This window comes from Nyctereutes procyonoides, unplaced genomic scaffold (assembly GCF_905146905.1).
Source record: "Nyctereutes procyonoides isolate TBG_1078 unplaced genomic scaffold, NYPRO_anot_genome, whole genome shotgun sequence".
Taxonomy (NCBI): domain Eukaryota; kingdom Metazoa; phylum Chordata; class Mammalia; order Carnivora; family Canidae; genus Nyctereutes; species Nyctereutes procyonoides.
In genome coordinates, this window is record NW_026575133.1 from 2,808,252 (window position 1) to 2,826,158 (window position 17,907).

General features: G+C 50.2%; 1 protein-coding gene across 3 annotated transcripts in view; it reads right to left on the bottom strand.

Annotated features, from left to right (window-relative positions):
* SLIT1 (slit guidance ligand 1) overlaps positions 1 to 17,907 on the bottom strand; it is a 173,667-nt gene that overhangs the window by 15,101 nt on the left and 140,659 nt on the right. For all 3 annotated transcript variants that reach the window (XM_055300074.1, XM_055300072.1, XM_055300071.1), the window contains 6 exons: positions 16,428 to 16,499; positions 13,772 to 13,843; positions 12,903 to 12,974; positions 3,786 to 3,949; positions 2,109 to 2,233; positions 1,726 to 1,823 (listed from right to left, as the gene is read on the bottom strand). In XM_055300074.1, the coding sequence (XP_055156049.1) occupies positions 1,726 to 1,823; positions 2,109 to 2,233; positions 3,786 to 3,949; positions 12,903 to 12,974; positions 13,772 to 13,843; positions 16,428 to 16,499 (603 nt within the window). The remainder of the gene's footprint in view (positions 1 to 1,725; positions 1,824 to 2,108; positions 2,234 to 3,785; positions 3,950 to 12,902; positions 12,975 to 13,771; positions 13,844 to 16,427; positions 16,500 to 17,907) is intronic.

Sequence of the window (17,907 nt, forward strand, 5' to 3'; positions counted from 1 at the left end):
TAGAAGAACACACACAAAAAACCCCACCTATCTCTCTAGGAGTCTAATAAACTTTTACTTTCATGGGTGGTAATTATCAATAAAATTTTATAGTAGAGTTATTTCTGATATATATATATATATATATTATTAATATTTGTAATGACAACTCTGCAAAAGAAAACTCTAATTTTGGTGACAAGAAAAAAATTCTACAAACTTACACCCCCACGTTGGTGGCAGAGAAGTATGGCTGCAGGCTTGATAGTGGACCCCAGCACAGAACATAGACACAGGAAGAGAAATGGAGGTGGGGGTGGGGAGTAAAATGGAAATACTAGTACGAGGAGAAAAATGGAGGTAAAATGTTTCAGCTGTTAAACAGGAGCTTGTTGATGTGATTTTTTAAAGTGATATCAAATTGCTGTGCTATTCAGATTCCACTGGAAAATGATAAAAATGAACTAGAAAATGAGTTATTTTTAAATGTTAATATTTACAATATCCTGGAAACTGTCTCCTTTGCAATGGGAAGTTCAACTGACCTGAAAAATTCTAGCTAACACTCTAAGAATGTGTGAGAGGGGATGTAGTTTAAAACATCTGTTTGGTGGGGATATGTGAGCAAAAAGGTATGAAGCACACAATTCTGGGGTCCACCCTCCAGCTGGGAAGGGGCTACCCCAGCTGCACCCACCCTCCACCTAGCAGGCTCTTCTGAGGGGTCCTCTCAACCCCCCAAGCTCCACAGACCACCCTGTCCAGGAGTCTAGCGTGGGGCAGGGCAGGGAAGGGTGGTTGTGGGAAGTGGGGGGCTGGATGGAGTGGCTTCCAAAATCCAGACAATGACAGAGCCTATTTTAAGGATGCTGTTTCCAAAGTGATGACCTGTAAGCAGTTGTTTAGTGTTTTTTTACCTCTGGCAGTTTGGGTTTGCAGAGAGACGTTTGGCCATTCCCGCCAAGTAGATTCAACAGCATTTTCCAAAGAGTAAATTTGTTTGGCTGGCAGTTTATTTTCAGCAACTAAGTACTATATACTCCTCTGAAAAATCTCTGGGCCCAGGAGAACTCTGAGAAAGTGGGGGGGGTGCTCATTGAGGGGTCTTGGGGGAAAGAAGGGTGAATGGGAGGTGGGGGCTTACATGGTGAGGTCAGACAGCAGCCGGGAGGGCTGGCCCTTCATGGAGTCCAAGGTGAGGGGAGAAACAGCTGCTCAGCTGTGACCAGTATGACCCATGAGACCATGAGGGCAGGCCCCGGGGGGGCGCAACTGGGCCTCACTCCCACCTCTGGGAAGGTCTCCCCACCTGTCTCAGGGGCTGCTTGATACCAAGGCACTGGTTAGGGGCCCTGCCTCCACGCAGCATTGGCACAGCAAGCGGATGTTTGACTTCCAATTGGAGGCCTTGGGGGACAGTGGAGATTATAGGGGTTTAAACCATCCCTGAACTACCCCTTAGCACTGCCACTGCATATGCCCTTGGCCACGAATTGCCAGGCCATCAGAAGGCCCTCTGGCACCCAGCATGAGCAGGGAGACGCCTGGAGCAGGAGTGAGCAATGCAGCCCCAGGCCCCAGCCTTCTCTCTGGGCAACAGGGGCCTGGCCTGGGTAGGCATGGAGGGCACTCTAGGGAGTGCCTGCCCCTTCCCAGCACAGGGAGACCTGGGCCATCCCACTTGGGGCAGGAGGCACCCAGGCTTGCACTCCCACCCACCAGGTTCCAGCCCTGCAGGCAACTCACATGAACCCGGCGTCCCCGCCCTCCTGTGGGCGGCAGGTCCCTCCATTTCCACAGGGGCTGCTGGAACAGCCATCCAGGGATACTTCGCAGTCTCGGCCCTGGGGAACAAAGTGAGTGAGCAGGACAGCAGAGACACCCAGGGATTGGTGTGAGCCAACAGCCAGCCCGCCCCCTCAGCAGTGTGCCTCCTGGTCCCCAGAGTTACCTGCTCAGTCATTCATCCATTCATTCATTCGCTCATTCACATGCTACATCATTGATTAAACATTCCCTCAAGCGCCGGCCCTGGGCACCCTGCAGCCCTGGGCACCGTGCGCAAGCGTGAACGCTGCAGCCCAACCCGTCTTACCTGGAAAGAGCAGCCCGCCCCCGCCTCCACTCACCTTATAGCCACTGGAGCAGACACACCTGTACACCTCCAGGGGGTCGTTATGGCAGGTGCCCTGGTTCCGGCACGGGCTGGATAAGCAGGGATCGCACTTGGCCTGGACAGCCAGGGTGGGGGGACCTGAAGCGGGGGAGGGAGCAGGACAGTCCTCGGGTTGGGGGGTGGGGGTGGAAGCCCTCTCCCCAAGATCCAGGCCCTCCCTGTATTTCTCCCGGGTCACTTTCCCAGCCTCCTTCCTCAGCCTACCTCCCGGCCTATAAAAGGAGCTTAGTAACAGCAGCTGCCTCAAAGGCCTTAGGGATTAAATAAGCTAATTGAAAAGCCTTAACGGGTGGGCGCTGGACGCGGTGGTCAGGGCCGAGCCGGCAGCGTGAGGGCACCACGGTTGCTGTGACCAAGGTCGGCTCTGGCTCCCCGCCCTGCCCTGTCACAAGGAGCAGGAGGGGACGCGGCTCTGTGAGGAAAAAGTCCATCTGCTTTCAAGCTGTTTCTCTCCAAGGCTGATGGGGGAGGATCCTTCCTGTCACCACAGGCAAGACCTCCTGCAGCCCCTCCGGAAGGTGAGGAGGGAGCCGGCAGCCAGGCCGCCTGGGGCATGGCACCTGCGTGCACGAGGACCTCACAAGAACAAAAGCCATCGGGTAAACTCAGGTTCCCACTTAGGACTCCTTCTAGAAATGGAAAAATATGGGTCCTGCAGAAGAGGCGTGAGCATTACAAGAAACACTCTGCAGTAACAACTGGAAGGAAGCATGAGAGGGCTTCCCGGGATTTCCCATGCGCTGTCTCCCCGGTGTGTTCGGTCTGAGAATGGTGTGAGCCGCGGTGTACCTTGCTGGCATGCATGCTCTGGGTCAAGAAAACCTTTTAACCTGCCAACACCAGCCCTACCCCTTAAATAAATACTGAGCCAATGTTTTGCTCCCAACAGCCAAGCCACAGCCAAGCCCTTCTGAACCATTACCCCTGAGACAGCATCCTTCAGGCAAGGTGGCCGGTCACCTGTGGCGGTCACTTCCATTTCCCATGGAGGCCCGTGAGCCCGCGGAGGGCAGGGCCTGGGCCCCAGCACACGCAGCTGGCCCTGGGGCAACCCTCAGCCACCTCCCTCGGCTCAGCTGGGCTCCTGGGCCCAGTCAGTCAGTCAAGCTCTGGTGAGGAGGATGTACAGACGCCCCGGTGAGGCAGCTTCAGAGCAAAGCATGCAGGAGTCTCCATCACGCTCAAGCCCTGGAGTTCCGCCAATGTCAGGAGAGGGGCAGCTGGGGCCAGGCTCGGGTGTAAGCTCATTGCTGCGCACAATCCCGACCGGCGGGAGGCCCGAGCACTCGCCACTGAGAGCCTGGGAGCTTCCAGAAGTGCTGCTGTTTTGATTTTCCTTAGGTCACCCCTGGGAGGGATTAAGGCCCTCACAGCCTGAGGTTCTGCCCAGCTTTCCTGGTTCGCTGTACGTCAGGACTAGAAGGTAGCCGCACTAACAAGCAGCAGGTGCTTCACTCCTGCCACCTGACCCCCCACTCAGGCGGTCACCGCAGGGACACAGGAGCCCCTGGAAGGCCCTGGCAGGATTAGGCAGGTCCTGTGGGCCCCCAGCAGCAGGTGGTGGGAATGCAACCCTGTGCTTACCACCCCCTCCCCACACACCGCCCTCCTCTCGTGCTCCTGGGCTCACCTTGGCATTCAAACTTCTTGGCAGGTGTGGTGAGGAGCAGCTTGCCCTCCATGTCTGGGGGCCCCACACAGCGGGCAATGCCTGGCTCCTTATAGCCTGTCTTCACCCAGCTGGACAGCCAGCGGAGATGGCAGTCACAGTACAGAGGGTTGGCGCCAATGGCCCTGCATCAGAGAGCAGAGAGAGGCAGTCACCCTAATGGGGTCCTTCACCCACTAGGCACTGAGTTGCAGGGCACTCAGCGAGGGGCTGGCAAAAATCCTAACAGCCCCCATGACACAAGGCTTTACCGTGCAGCCGGTGCTGCCCTAAGCACTTCCTGTGTGTGATTTTTTTTTTCCGTAAGATTTTATGTATTTGACAGAGCAAGCAAGCACAAGCAGAGGGAGGGGCAGAAGGAGGGGGAGAAGCAGGCTCCCCACTGAGCAGAGAGAGCCTGATGCCTGAGATCATGACTTGAGCTGAAGGCAGACGCTTACCACAGTAAACCACCCAGGCGCCACTATGTGTCATCTTCCTAGCGCCCCACACACACAAACACACACCTCACTCTCCCAACTGCACATTTTGAAACAGGCTCAAGAAGGTTGAACACTTGCCTAAGATTGCACAGAGAAAGGGGGGAGGTGGGATTTGAACTGGAGCTGTTGAGCGTGGACCTATCAGTGCACTGCCTCCAGAGTGCATGGGGTGGGGTGGGGGGAGCCACCGTTTACCGCTGGGATGAACCAGCTGCTTTCCCATGGCCCTGCATCGAATCTTCTCATTAGCCCCACGGTGTAAGCTTTCTTCTCCGTCTCAAACAGTGGGAACTGAGCCTCACGTGGAATAAGTAATTTCCCTGGGGTCGCACAACTAGTGAAGGACGGCCCCTGGATCCAGACCTAGAGCTGACTCTGAAGCCCATACTCTTTAATTTTTCTTTTCATTTTAAATTAAGGAGCATATGAATGCATTATCATTGTAAACCCACTTTTAAATACTACAAACAAAAGTCTCCACCTCAACATGATGAACGTACTAAATGACACTGAACTGTACACATTAAAACGGTTAATTTTATCTTATAGGAATATCACCTTAATTTTTTTCAAAAAGGTCCATTCCTGTAATTCTGACAGAGGGGAGTTTTGTGCTATCAAATCACACATGCAGTGGGTTTTTGACCTAGTGATTCTGTTTCTGGAAGTTTAGCTCACAGATACACCTGCACAGTTGTGTAAAGACACCTGTGCAGTGGTATTGATCACAGCATTGTTTGTAATAGAAATAAACTACAATATGTCCATGTTACAAAGAAAAGCTGCACCCGGTGTCACTACCAACCACAGAAGGACCTGTAGTCACATGGTCACCACACTCAGACCTATAGCCTTCCAGTCCTCTCCCAAATTTACACCTAGGGTTCTTCTTCACAAATTATATCCACCTACTGCAGATCATTACCGAGCAACTTCTTGTCACTAAGTGCCATGTCTCTCCAGGTCAGCATAAATGGATCCACCTCATTTGGTCAGAGTGCTCCATAGCATCCCAAAGAATGGATATCTCGTAGCTTACTGAGCAATTTCCCTGTTGCCAGATATTCTGGTTGTTTCTAACAGCAGTGAACACTCTTATAGTGTAGCATTTCTCTACAGGTGCCTAGAAGTAGGCTTCAGGTCGCAGAGGAAGAACATGCAGGATGTTTACAGCTGCCCTCCAAAAAAGGTTGTATCAGCTCATGGGCAGCATGAGGCCAGGCCTGCTTCCTCGCATCCCCACCTACCACTGCAGAGCCAACACACTTGACATCCTCCTGACTTACAGTGGGGGAATGAGAGATGGACGAGATCCCTTTTGGGCAGGGGGATGAAGGAGCCAGAGCTCCTCGGTACAGCAAAGAGAAAAACAAGAGCCTGGAGCCTGCAGTTCATTTCTATCAACACTATTTTGCAAATAAAAGGCTGCGTGATGATAATGAGAACAGGCACATTTATTAAGTAACAAATGGATGCATTGCCCCTTTCCACCTGTTTCTGGGCAAGAGGGAGGAAGTGGCTCCCCTGAGGTGTGTTTGGTCTGATGAAAGCAGCAGCAATCTGAGCAGGAATCACCCCAAATAGCCCAGCTGTTGACTGCACAGTCTTATAAGGCGGCTGAGCAAGACTTGGCCTCGGGCCCCAGCGCAGCTGCTCCCTGCCCGCTGACCTTGCGCAGCCGCGTCACATCTCTGGGGCTCACTTTATAACTCGATAAAGAGCCTGCGATCTGGAGAGGGGCAGAAAGACAAGCACAAATAACCTAAAATGGGCACCAAGGGAATAATGCAGTGTGGAAAGGGCCAGTTCAACCTCGACGTGTATTTCATTTCTTCTGTCCTGATTTGCTGACAGCATCCATCCTGACTAATGGGACAAGGGAGATACCTTCCTCTCTCCACAATGAACAGCGCCCGGGCTGCTTAGACGTAAAGGAAGCTCAGATGCTTTCAGTTTTTTGAAGCTGCAGTGTGTGTGTGTTTGTGTGTGTGTATGTGTGTGTGTTTTAAAGACCTTTTTAAAATAATAGGAATTCAAAACTTATGCTATGTTTACATTAACCAGATATTTGATATTTTTAACCTAAAAAGTACAAGGTAATGTGATTATGTTATTCAAAATATAAATACAGAATTTATTTTAAAATATTTTTTTGGAGTGTACTGCAGGAGTGACCCATGAATTTAAAGTTTATTATGAATAATTTCTTTCGGTCCCGAAGCTCATTTAGAGAAAATGCCCCCAGACAGAGGCCATTGTGAATGTGGAAACCTTGACAGATCAGGACTGTCACAATTCCAATTCTCTGAAAGTCCCCCCATAAATGGCGGCAAAAGTGCATCTCAAATCTTTTTTTTAAAGATTTTTTATTATTTTTAGGTAATCTCTACAGCCAAAGTGGGGCTCAAACCTAGAACCCTGAGATCATGAGTCACAATCTCCAGCAACTAAGCCAGTCAGGCACCCTGTGTACACCTCCAATCTCAGTGTCCCTTTCTGACTCTCTACATTACACAAAAATAATAATAAAGAATAATATAAAACTTCCAAACTCGGGATCCCTGGGTGGCGCAGCGGTTTGGCGCCTGCCTTTGGCCCAGGGCGCGATCCTGGAGACCCGGGATCGAATCCCACGTCGGGCTCCCGGTGCATGGAGCCTGCTTCTCCCTCTGCCTGTGTCTCTGCCTCTCTCTCTCTCTGTGACTGTCAAAAAAAAAAAAAAAAAAAAACTTCCAAACTCAACGCTATTCAAAAGTAAATTTTGGATTGACCAACATGTTTTCCTTGTTTCTGTATAGAGCAGCCTCTGAGCCACACCTGATTTTAACCGTTCACACTTTCATTTACCCAAAGACTGGGTTTCTGAGACTACTGTAGTAGTTCTGGGTTCACTTTCACCTGGGGACCATTTTTCCCACCGAAAATGACTGTGAGCTCAGTGAGGAGTGGAGAGTCCCAGGCCCAGCTGAGGCACTGGGGTAGAGACAACAGCCAGGCTGCTTGTCCTTCCAAAAGGGCTGTGGATTCAGGTTGACACCCTAGCAAGAGCATAAATAATCCTGTGTTGTTGTTGATCTTTGGTGTAACTTGGAAATAGCTGAAACAGGAGATACTCTGTGTGTTCATGCCAAGGCCCTGCTGGGCTTCTATTAATGTAACCAGGACTAAAATAGCTCTCCATGGCTGTTTCACAGAGCTGCCAACTATAGAGTTTAGCACATACTAAAACTTCAAAATCCCCTTCACCTGAGCTATACCTCCTCTGCCCATTCTCCTCTCAGGCAATTTATTTGTGTACATCACTGTCTCCTTCTACTGCACTGAAGCTTCCTGAGAGGAGGAACTACGGTCCCCTGCTGTGCCTGATACCACCAGGCAGCCCATGAATGTTTCTAAAAGCATGAGGAATGCACAAAGCTCAGTGGGAAAGCAAGGGAAATTCAAAAAGAAAAGAATCCTCCAGCATCCCATAAATGTAACTAATTTTTCTGTATTCCCTTCCAGTTCTTGTGTTCACACATGCACATCAGTGAAACCAGAGTTCATGGTCTTCTTTATCCTATGTTTTCATCAAATAGTAAACTACAGTGCTATAATTCTCTAACCACTTGCTATTCTGTCCTATGGGCATACCGTGATCTACTTAATCATTCCATATTTACTTTTCACACTGATTTTTTAAAAAAAGATTTTATTTATTTATTCATGAGACATACACACAGAGAGGCAGAGACACAGGCAGAGGGAGAAACAGGCTCCATGCAGGGAGCCCGTCGTGGGAATCGATCCCCGGATCCCAGGATCATGGCCTGGGCTGAAGGTGGTGCTTAACCACTGAGCCACCTGGGCTGCCCTTCACACTGAATTCTTAATGAATTCGTAATCTAGCCACGCCCCCACCCCCGCACACAGTAAATCAGAGGCAACAAAATGCCAGATTATAGAAATGAAGAATGATGTTGGGGAACTTTAGCACAGGATTTGGCAGACAGTAAATATTTTCTGGGGAAGAGATGGATGGATGGATGGATGGATGGATGGATGGATGGATGGATGGATGGAGAGATGGACAGACAAAAGGGAGGACGATGAACTAACTGCAAAGTAAATATGAAGTTAATAGCAGTAGAGAAGTGTGCAGGGTACTGGAGGCCACAATGGCATTTGGGCCATAGTGGACCTTAGAAATAACCTTTGTATGGCTGAGGAGAAAGGCCCGAAGGAATGAATGAATTGTCTGAGATCCCACTGCAAGTTGATGGCAGAATAAGGACCTAGCCCACACATCCTGATTTCTCGAGTTCAAGGGATTCAAATATGGTGGATGGTGGACCTCAGCCTCCACCACACCCTCTGCCCACCGCCCCCTCCCGCATACCACTAGCAAAGAAGAGACGCCCAGGCCAGAGTCACAGTAGGAGCAAAGGGCACTCCAGGAGCCAGGGACACTGGATGCTAACTCCTAGGCAACCTCTGACTTGTTACAGAGCCATGGGTGCCTCCCGCCCTTCAGATTGCACCTCTGTGAAGCCCAGAGTGAATGCAGTGAGTCTACACTGTCCTTTTATCATTCCTTGACTCCTTCAGGTGCTCAAGAATTCTTTATAGAACAGTTACAGTTCTTATGAGCAGAGAAGATGGTGGATACATGGGAGCACGCTCACACACTTGAATCTAAGCATGTGCACAATTCCCAGGCTACTGCCTAGGTCCACTTGAAACCCTGGGTATAAAGGGCAGAGTTTATTCACGGGATTGCTCCATTATAATGGAAGGTTTCTTTCACGTAGATGCTGTCTCAGAGACAGGCTTAGATGCAATGAGCAAACACATCTGATCGGTAATGCTGAGACCTTGTTCTACAATTACTGCTTAAAGGAGCTTTATTGACTGGTTTATTTCTTACAAACTGGATCTGGCTTTTGGCTTGACATCACTGTTCTCTTAAAAAAAAGTCTGAATCTAAAAAAGAGAAGTCTGAATCTATAGATCAGTGTGGTTCAACAATTGTTTTTGCAGCTTTGTTTTTTTGTTTCTAAAAAACACGTTGTTTGTTCACTTCCCACTTGAAAAACAAAGCCTCTAGATTTTGAGCTGGAGACAAAATCAGAATGTGCTTGGGTATCATTCAGTTTTCATCAGGAAGGAGGAAACCCCCTGCATTGAAACCCCACATATAAGAGATACATGAAGGGGGAATCCAAAGGCAGGAAAGGTGGGCTGGAGGCTTGAAAAGGTCCCGCCTGGTGGGGTGGAGAGCTGGAGCGGACACCTGTCAGGGGCAAGCAAAGGAGGTGCCTGGGCCCAGAGCAGCCACAGACCCTGGTTCCCACAGGGACAGCACAGATGCTCTCTGGAGAGAAGTATATTTCATTTAGGTCCTTAGAATTCCAAACAGCAGCCAAAAAAAAAAAAAAAAAAGAGCTCAGAACCACTAACCACCAGACACAGATGGAAACAAGGCCCTGTTGAACAAGAGTCAAGAGCAATAAGCAACGCGTCCCCTGCCTGGCCTTTGTCTAGAGCCACCATCTCCACCCAGGCTCCCTCCTGCCTCGTCCCATGCCAGCCAGCCTCCACATGTCACCATGGCTTTCCAGGAGTTTTCTACGACTTCGTTCTTGCACAATTCCCTTATATCTGTCAAATAAAATCTATACTCTTTAGCATGGCACAAAGGGCCCCTCACAATGGAATTCCAATACCCCTTCCAGAGCCATCTCCTCCCACCCTACACTCCTTACCCAACCAACCCCCTATAGCCTAATGGTGGACAACATCCCTGAATGTGTTTACTTTCTTGTCATCTTGCCTTTGCACATGCTGTTCCCTCCTCCTAGAATGTCTTTCCCTATCTTCTCCCATGGCAAACCCCTAGCTAATCCCTTTCCAATGGCAGCATCAACATCACCTCCTCTGTGAAGCTCCTCAGATTTCCCCAAAGTTAGTCACTGCTGCCTTAATTTGCTTTATAATATCCAGATGGTCCCAGAAGGCAGAAACCCAGTGGTAGTAAATTCTTCACCACTTGACTCACTGTGGTTATTCAGGATGTATTTATTGAGGCAATATAGAATAAATAAATAGCTCTGGAATCAGATACACCTAAGTTCCAGTCCTGTCTCTGTCATTTCCTGGTCTTAGGACCTAGGGGAGCTGCTTCATTTTTCAGAGCCTGGGCCTGAATGGAAAATGTAAATAGTAAGTGTAAATAAATACAAATAATAAATGTCAATACATAAATGCAAATAAATAAAAAATGGAAAAATAAATCCTACCCCCTAGGACAAGAATCCTGTAATCCATAGCTGTAGCTATGGCGTTAACTATTCTGTACCTCATGTCCGCGGAACCATATAGTATTGCCTTTCACTCCCATGGCAGACATCACTAATCAATCATTGCACACTCTCCACTGAGTCCAGGCCAGCACTGGAATCTTCATTGTGGGTTCAGGGCAGTCCCTGTCAAATTTGGGGAACTGGAAGAGAGCACCATACCTACTTCTCACTTTAGTCTCAGAGTAAATGAATCACCACAGATAAAGTATTCACAGACTGTAAAGTATTTGTCCCAGACACACCCTCAATAAGTAGTACATATTACTACTTATTTCCTCAAGTCTAAGATTGTTAATGTGGGATCCCTGGGTGGCGCAGCGGTTTAGCGCCTGCCTTTGGCCCAGGGCGCGTTCCTGGAGACGCAGGATCGAATCCCACGTCGGGCTCCCGGTGCATGGAGCCTGCTTCACCCTCTGCCTATGTCTCTGCCTCTCTCTCTCTCTCTCTCTCACTATGTGCCTATCATAAATAAATAAAAACAAAAAATTTAAAAAAATCATGTTATTAAAAAAATAAATAAGATTGCTAACGCACTACTGATTTAACGTGCTTTGGGAGGCGTGGAGAAATATCACCATATTAAATATATAGATCATTTGTAAGCTACACTATGATTTCTGAGACTAACATTTAGAAAAGGTGAGTCGGGATCCCTGGGTGGCGCAGTGGTTTGGCGCCTGCCTTTGGCCCAGGGCGCGATCCTGGAGACCCAGGATCGAATCCCACATCGGGCTCCCGGTGCATGGAGCCTGCTTCTCCCTCTGCCTGTGTCTCTGCCCCTCTCTCTCTGTGACTATCATAAATAAATAAAAATTAAAAAAAAATTGTTAAAAAAAAATAGAAAAGGTGAGTCTTCCAACTGAGAAAATCCAGTGAGATTATTGGATGAACCTCAGGTGGTGCCACTGGGGGCCCCAGAAGGCCCTGGGTTGGAATGTGCCTGCCCACTCGGGCCCTATGCACTCAGTGTGGGCAGAGAGAAGAAGGCCCCAGAACACCTGGGGTCCCAGCTGCAGTCCAGCTGTCCCAATTGTTGCCTGGGCCCAAAGTTGGGATGCAGGGAAATGTTCTGCCCCCAGCCCCCTCCAGAAGTAAGATGGTCCTGTCCCGGCCCACTGCTTTTTATTTCTTTTCTTCAATTGTGGTAAAGATGTACGTAACATAAAATTTGCCATTTTGGCCACGTTAGGTGTACAGTTCGGTGGCATCAACTAGCACAATGTTGTGCAACTATCAGTGCTCTCTGGTTCTAAAACTTCATCACCCCAAACAGAAGCTCTGTACCCACTAAACAGAAGTTCCCCATTTCCTCCCACTCCCGGTACCTGGTAGCCACCTTTCTCCTGTAGCTATGGAGTTAACTATTCTGTACCTCATGTCCGCGGAACCATATAGTATTGCCCCTTAATGTCTGGCTTATTTATTTCACTCAGCACGTTTCCAAGGCTCATCCATGTTTGTGGTAGGTGCCAGAGTTTCCTTCCCTCTTACAGCTGAAAAAGATCCCATTGTATGTAGACACCACATTTTGTCCAACAACTTGAGCTATTTCTGCTTTTTGACTACTGTGTGAATGATGCTGCTATGCACAAGGGTGTACAAGTGTCTGTTTTGAGTATCTGCTTTCAATTATTTGGGGTACACAGGAGTGCAATCGCTGGGTCACAGGGTCATTCCACATTTAGCCTTTTAAGGAATTGATCATACTGCTTTTTAAAAAATCCACATGGTACTGCCAGCTAAATGGTTTTGGAAACAATTCTACATCAAATAATACCACTTCTTGGGGGTAATAAATTTCCAGAGTTTATCCCCCACCCTGTAAAGTCAGAGGTACAGGAGTAGGGTCATGCTTAAGAACATGGGCTTTCGAGACAGAAGACTCCAGCCCCTACCAGCTATGCAACTTTGGGCAAGCTTCTCACATTTTCTAGACCTGTTTCCTCATATGTAAAATGGAATAATTGTGCCTATGCTGTAGGATTGCTGTGAGGATTAAATCAGCTGATGCAGTCAGTAAGGGTCATTACTACTTTTATGGCTGCTTATGAAGAACTGTCTTCAAATCCCATTGTTGTGACTGATGAAACATTGAATGTGTCAGAATCTGAGATGGGGAGTATAGGAAGTTCACAAGCTCATTTTGTTTCAGGGCCAAAGCCACAAACTTTGCCAGTCTCAGCAGGTTGGGGGAGGGTCTTTCTCAGAATCCAAGTTCTGTTTAAATCCAAAGAGGGTGGGCCAAAGTTACTTACAGGTGAGACAGGGAGGTCACGTCTGTGAAGATGCCCTCTCGGAGGGTGGAGATGTCATTGCCGTGCAGGGACCTGGGGAGAAAAGAGGCCATTGGTGCCTCAGAGAATTGATGGAGGAGTGTGTCATGTATGTCAATGCCAGAGGGAGACAGCTCCCAGTTCAAAGACCCTGCCCTGCTGACCACTGGCAAGGGAGAGGGAGCCCCTTATAATCCAAGTTCCAAGTACACAATCCTGTACCCCAGCCCTTCTGGAGGACTTGTTTTTCCCATCACAAATAACTCAAAGCACCATTCCTGTTTACACAACAAATGGAACATGTGTGCCCTCCCTCCCTTGGCCAGCGAGCCTGAGGCCGAGGCTCCCTCCCCGTAAAAAAGTTACTATGGCAGGCCATAGGATGAGGATAAAGAATGTCCCCACGCCCCAGGCAGGGCTGCTGGAGGATTCCCACGCATGGATACCCAAGAGGCCGTTGCAACAGGCGTGACAGAGGGCTTTGATCACAGGGCAAAAACCTCCCAGTGGGACTTCTTAGAAGTTCACAAATCCCTTTCAAACATTCTCCACCTGAACCGGAAACTCACATGCAAACAAGGGGCTACCTTATGTTGGATGCCATCCGCCCCCCACACACTGCTTCCCCAAACACAACGTGGGGCAGATAGCAACCCCCATTTCTCAGAGTTTCCTATTCATTCTTCAGCCTCCATTAGGGGCTCAAATGAGAATGGACCAGCCTCCCATCTTTGGTCACTATTGGCCCTGCAGGGGTCACAGACGCCGAGACATTTCTGCCCACCAGGTGGGCTGCAGGACCCTTCTTGGTGTGCATTTTCCTGGAGGAATGAAGAGCAGGGGAGACTTACAGCAGACGCAGGGAGCGCAGCCCCTGGAAGGCCAGAGGAGGGATACACTGGAGGGCATTGTAGCTGAGGATCCTGTGGGAAGAGAGGGAGGACAAGTGCAGGGAGGGGAGGAGGGGGAAAGGGAGAAGGGGGGAAGGGAAGGAGGGAGGGGAGACCAGGATGAGGAGGAGGCAGGCACCAAGTTAGGGACCAGACCCCTGCTGCCTGGCTCAGGGTGCAGGGGCCTTTTGCTCAGCAGCAAAACGAGGGAAGCCTGAGCATGGAAGAGGGTAGGGGCCAAGCCCCTGGACTAGTGAGCCTATGGACCCAGCCATGTCCCCCAACCCTTTCATGCCTCATGCTGCACTCCTTCAGCTGCAGGGCAGGGCCAAAAACAATAACAACTTGACAGGGCTTTTCTGCAGGTAAGGGGAGGTGGCCCAGGTGAAGCCCTCAGCAAGGAGGCCGGGTGCACTTCCTGTGGAGGCTGCCCCAGTGAGGGCCAGAGGTGGGGTCCCTGTGAAGTTGACACCTGGCCAGGACCTGCCTCACGCCTGGGCTGGACAGGTGAAGTCTGGGCCTGCCTAGTAATTGACCAGTAGGAAGCTGTGGTGTTGTTGGGAAGACGCTGTGACCGTGTCCACCCCCGTTGTAAAGATGGAGACCAAGGCCCTCCCTGCAGGGGGACAGAAGGTCCCCATGGTGGCATAGTTAAGTCCTCAGCTTCTCAGTTTCCTGGCTCCACAGGCTAAACCACTCTCCCCCAGTGCCTACAAATCAATGAATCCATCAAGGGCAGGTAGGCAGGTCAACAATAAAGGAAATGATACTCATAATAGTCCCAAATGTCTGTCAGCAGACAGATGGATAAATAGCCATAGAGTGGAACGCCACTACTGACTGACCCGCAGGAACTAGCAACCCTTGCGGTGACATGGCGGGATTTCAAAATCACTATGCTGGCTGAAAGAAGCCAAATAAAAAAGAGCAGTGTCGTAGGATTCCATTTACATAGAACTCTAGGCGATGCTAACTCAGTCATAGAAAGCCCACATCTGGCAGCCTGGGATGGGGTATGGGGAGGGGACACGGAAGAAGGGTTGTCACAGGCCGGGAGGGGACTTCTGGGGGTGATGGAAGTGGTCACTGTGTTGACTGTGGTGATGGTTTCGTGGATGGGAATGGAAGTCAGGATGTATCCAATTGTATGCTTTAGTACGTAAAGTTTACTGTATGTTCACTGTACCTCAATAGAGCTGTTGTTAAAATAAGGAGAGCAAAGGGGTGCTCCTGTCACAGGAATGGGCCCTGGTTCTCCTTGCAGCTGCCAGAATCACTGAGACCAGGACTTCCCAGCCCCAGCACTGTTGACAATTCTTTGTTAGGCGTTTAGCAGCTACCCTGGCCTCTGTCCATGGGGTGCCTGCCCTCCTGCAGCCGTGACCACCAACAATGTTTCAGACATTGTCAAATGTCCCCCAGAGTTGATGGCAGCTTCACACACAGGCTTACAAAGACCTTGAAATGGGACCCAGTTGATGAGTAGGCCCTGGAGCAAATAAGCACAGGTGTGTAACCTAGAACGAGCATTTCATGGCCTCAGGCCCATATTCTGCTCCTGGGGGTCTGGCTGAGTCACGACCTAGTCATTTTTTTGGGAAGTACTGGCTCTACTGTTTGACCACAGTAGAGCCTAAGGGGAAGTTCTTCAGTTCTTGGCACATCATCTGTAAAATGAGGTGTTGAGAAGGTGAGTGAGATACCTGCCTTCAGCCGCAGGCCAGTACAAGGGATGCCTGCTATACTTTCCAACCAACTTCTTGGAATGTAACTAAAGCAATTATTAAAATAGCTCAGACTGGGGGCACGTGGGTAGTTCAGTGGTTGAGCATCTGCCTTCGGCTCAGGTTGTGATCCCGAGTCCTGGGATCGAGTCCCGCATCCGGTTCCCTGCAGGTAGCCTATTTCTCCCTCTGCCTGTGTCTCTGCCTGTGTTTCTCGTGAATAAATAAATAAAAATCTTAAAAAAAAATAGAATAGCTCAGACTATAAGCACAAAAATGTTCAGAGGGCCACTGTTTACAACGGTCCAACAATAAATTGGATAAGGAAAGTATGGCATAGTCCTGCAAAGGAATACTAGACAGCTCCACACAGGAGTGCATCTCAGGAACATAATGGTAAATAAAAGAAGCCAGAGACAAAAAAGATACCCTGTATGATTCAATTTATATAAGGTTCAAAAATGGGCAAAATGAAACTTCACTGCATAGAAGTGCATCATATATAAATGGCAGCACCATAAAGAAAATCAAAGAAACTGATCACCATAGCGGTCAGGGTAGGCACTGCCTGGAGATGGGAGAGAGGGGGAATGATCGGGAAGGGATGGGGGACTTTTGGGGTGCTATGTTCTGGTTTTTGCCCTAGGTATTTACGCATGTGCTAGCATCATGACTATTTGTTATATGATATGATACATATATTTTTTGCATTTTTCTGTATGAATGCATGTTCACAATAAAAAATTCAGGTTTTTTCTTTTCGACTGGCAGGCCCTGGCAGGCCCTGGCATACTCCCTGGTGGCGATACCGCGAGTGACCCACAGGGCTTGGGGAGGTCTCCGTGGCCAGAGCGCGCGTGCCCTCCCTCCACCTCCCCACCCCCGGGACTCACAGAGTGGTCAGCTGGCTCATGTTGGTGAAGGAGGAATTGCTTAAGGAGCTGATCTTGTTGTTACTCAAGTCCCTGGAAGAGACAAAAGCATCCTTGCTGAGAGGGAAAGAACGCAACCCCTGCAACCCGGGCTCTCTGCAAGGGGCTCCTCCCCTCCCCTGCTGTCCTCCCTCAGGTGGCAGCTGGGGGGGGGCAGCAGGGAGGGAGGGGCCCTCCGCGCTGCTCTCCGTGCTCTGCCTGCATCCCCAGGCTGCCTGTCTCCGCACCGCCCTCCCCCCAGAGGGCCTTGCACAATGGGAATGCTCCCACCAGGGAGAGGGGCTGCCTCCAGACTTCCAGACCCAGCAGCTCCTCTGTGCTTCCTCTCCCTCTGGCACGTTCCACAGGCTCCTTCCCTAGCCCTCCTACAACCCAACAGGCGAGGAGACGGTGGCCACCTTCTTTCAAACTAAGGCGCAAGGTCTCAGAGAGATGAAGTAACCCACCCAAGGTCACAACTGATACCCCTCTTCTCAAATTTCTTGCCTCTCTGTCTTTCCTTCCTCAGGTCCCTGATTGGCACCCACACTCCCCCTACCTCCGTGGCTGTGCCTCTCAGTCCCTTGGCGAAGCTTCTTTTCCAGCCAACCCCACCTCACTGACCCTCTTGCTTCAGTCCACTCTGGGCGCCTCGGGGACGCTCCTGGCTCTCCTCCCCATGGCAGGTGACAGTGCCCTCCCCGTGGGCCCAGCAGCCCGCACCTGTGACTCCCCTCCAGGGACACTCCAGCTCCAACTCCAGTCCACGTCCTGTGCTCCCTGCCCCCACCCCTACAGCCCTGACAGCCCAGAGACTTGCCCCTCTCTCAGCTTCCTCCTCCCCCCTTTCTGCTCGCCTCTCTCCCAGCTTCTGGCTCAGGCTCAACCTCATCTCTCACCTACAGCTGCCCCCCTTCGATCCATCTTCCACGCGGGTGGGCACCACTGTAATCTTTCTAAGACACAAATTTGACTATGTCACTTTCCTGCCAAATCCCACAGTGGTTTCCGAGTGCCTAAGATATTAACCCAGCCACCTGCTGGGGGAGGGGGGTGCTCCAAGTGCCCGCTTCTCCTTCACTGCCTCCTCCACGCCCGCTGAGGATTTGCTGCTCTTCCTAAAACCCTTTCACTGCCTAAAACCCTTCCCTGTGCCCACTGGGGAGCTCTGCCTCTGCCCCAGCCTCCCACACTGGGCTCATCACCCCTAATGTGCATTTACCCCTGTTGGAACACTCATCACTTCCATGACTGTATGTGCCCCAGTCTCTCTCCCGAATGCCCCTCGGACCACCACCTTTGCGGGGAGGGCCCTGACTTAGGGGCCCTCATATCCCCTCGCTTCATACAGCTCTTCACTCAGGAAATATTCGTAACATGAAACCATATGGGGCGCCTGGGTGGCTCAGTCAGTCAAGTGTCTGCCTTCGGCTCAGGTCATGATCCCAGGGTCATCCGACTG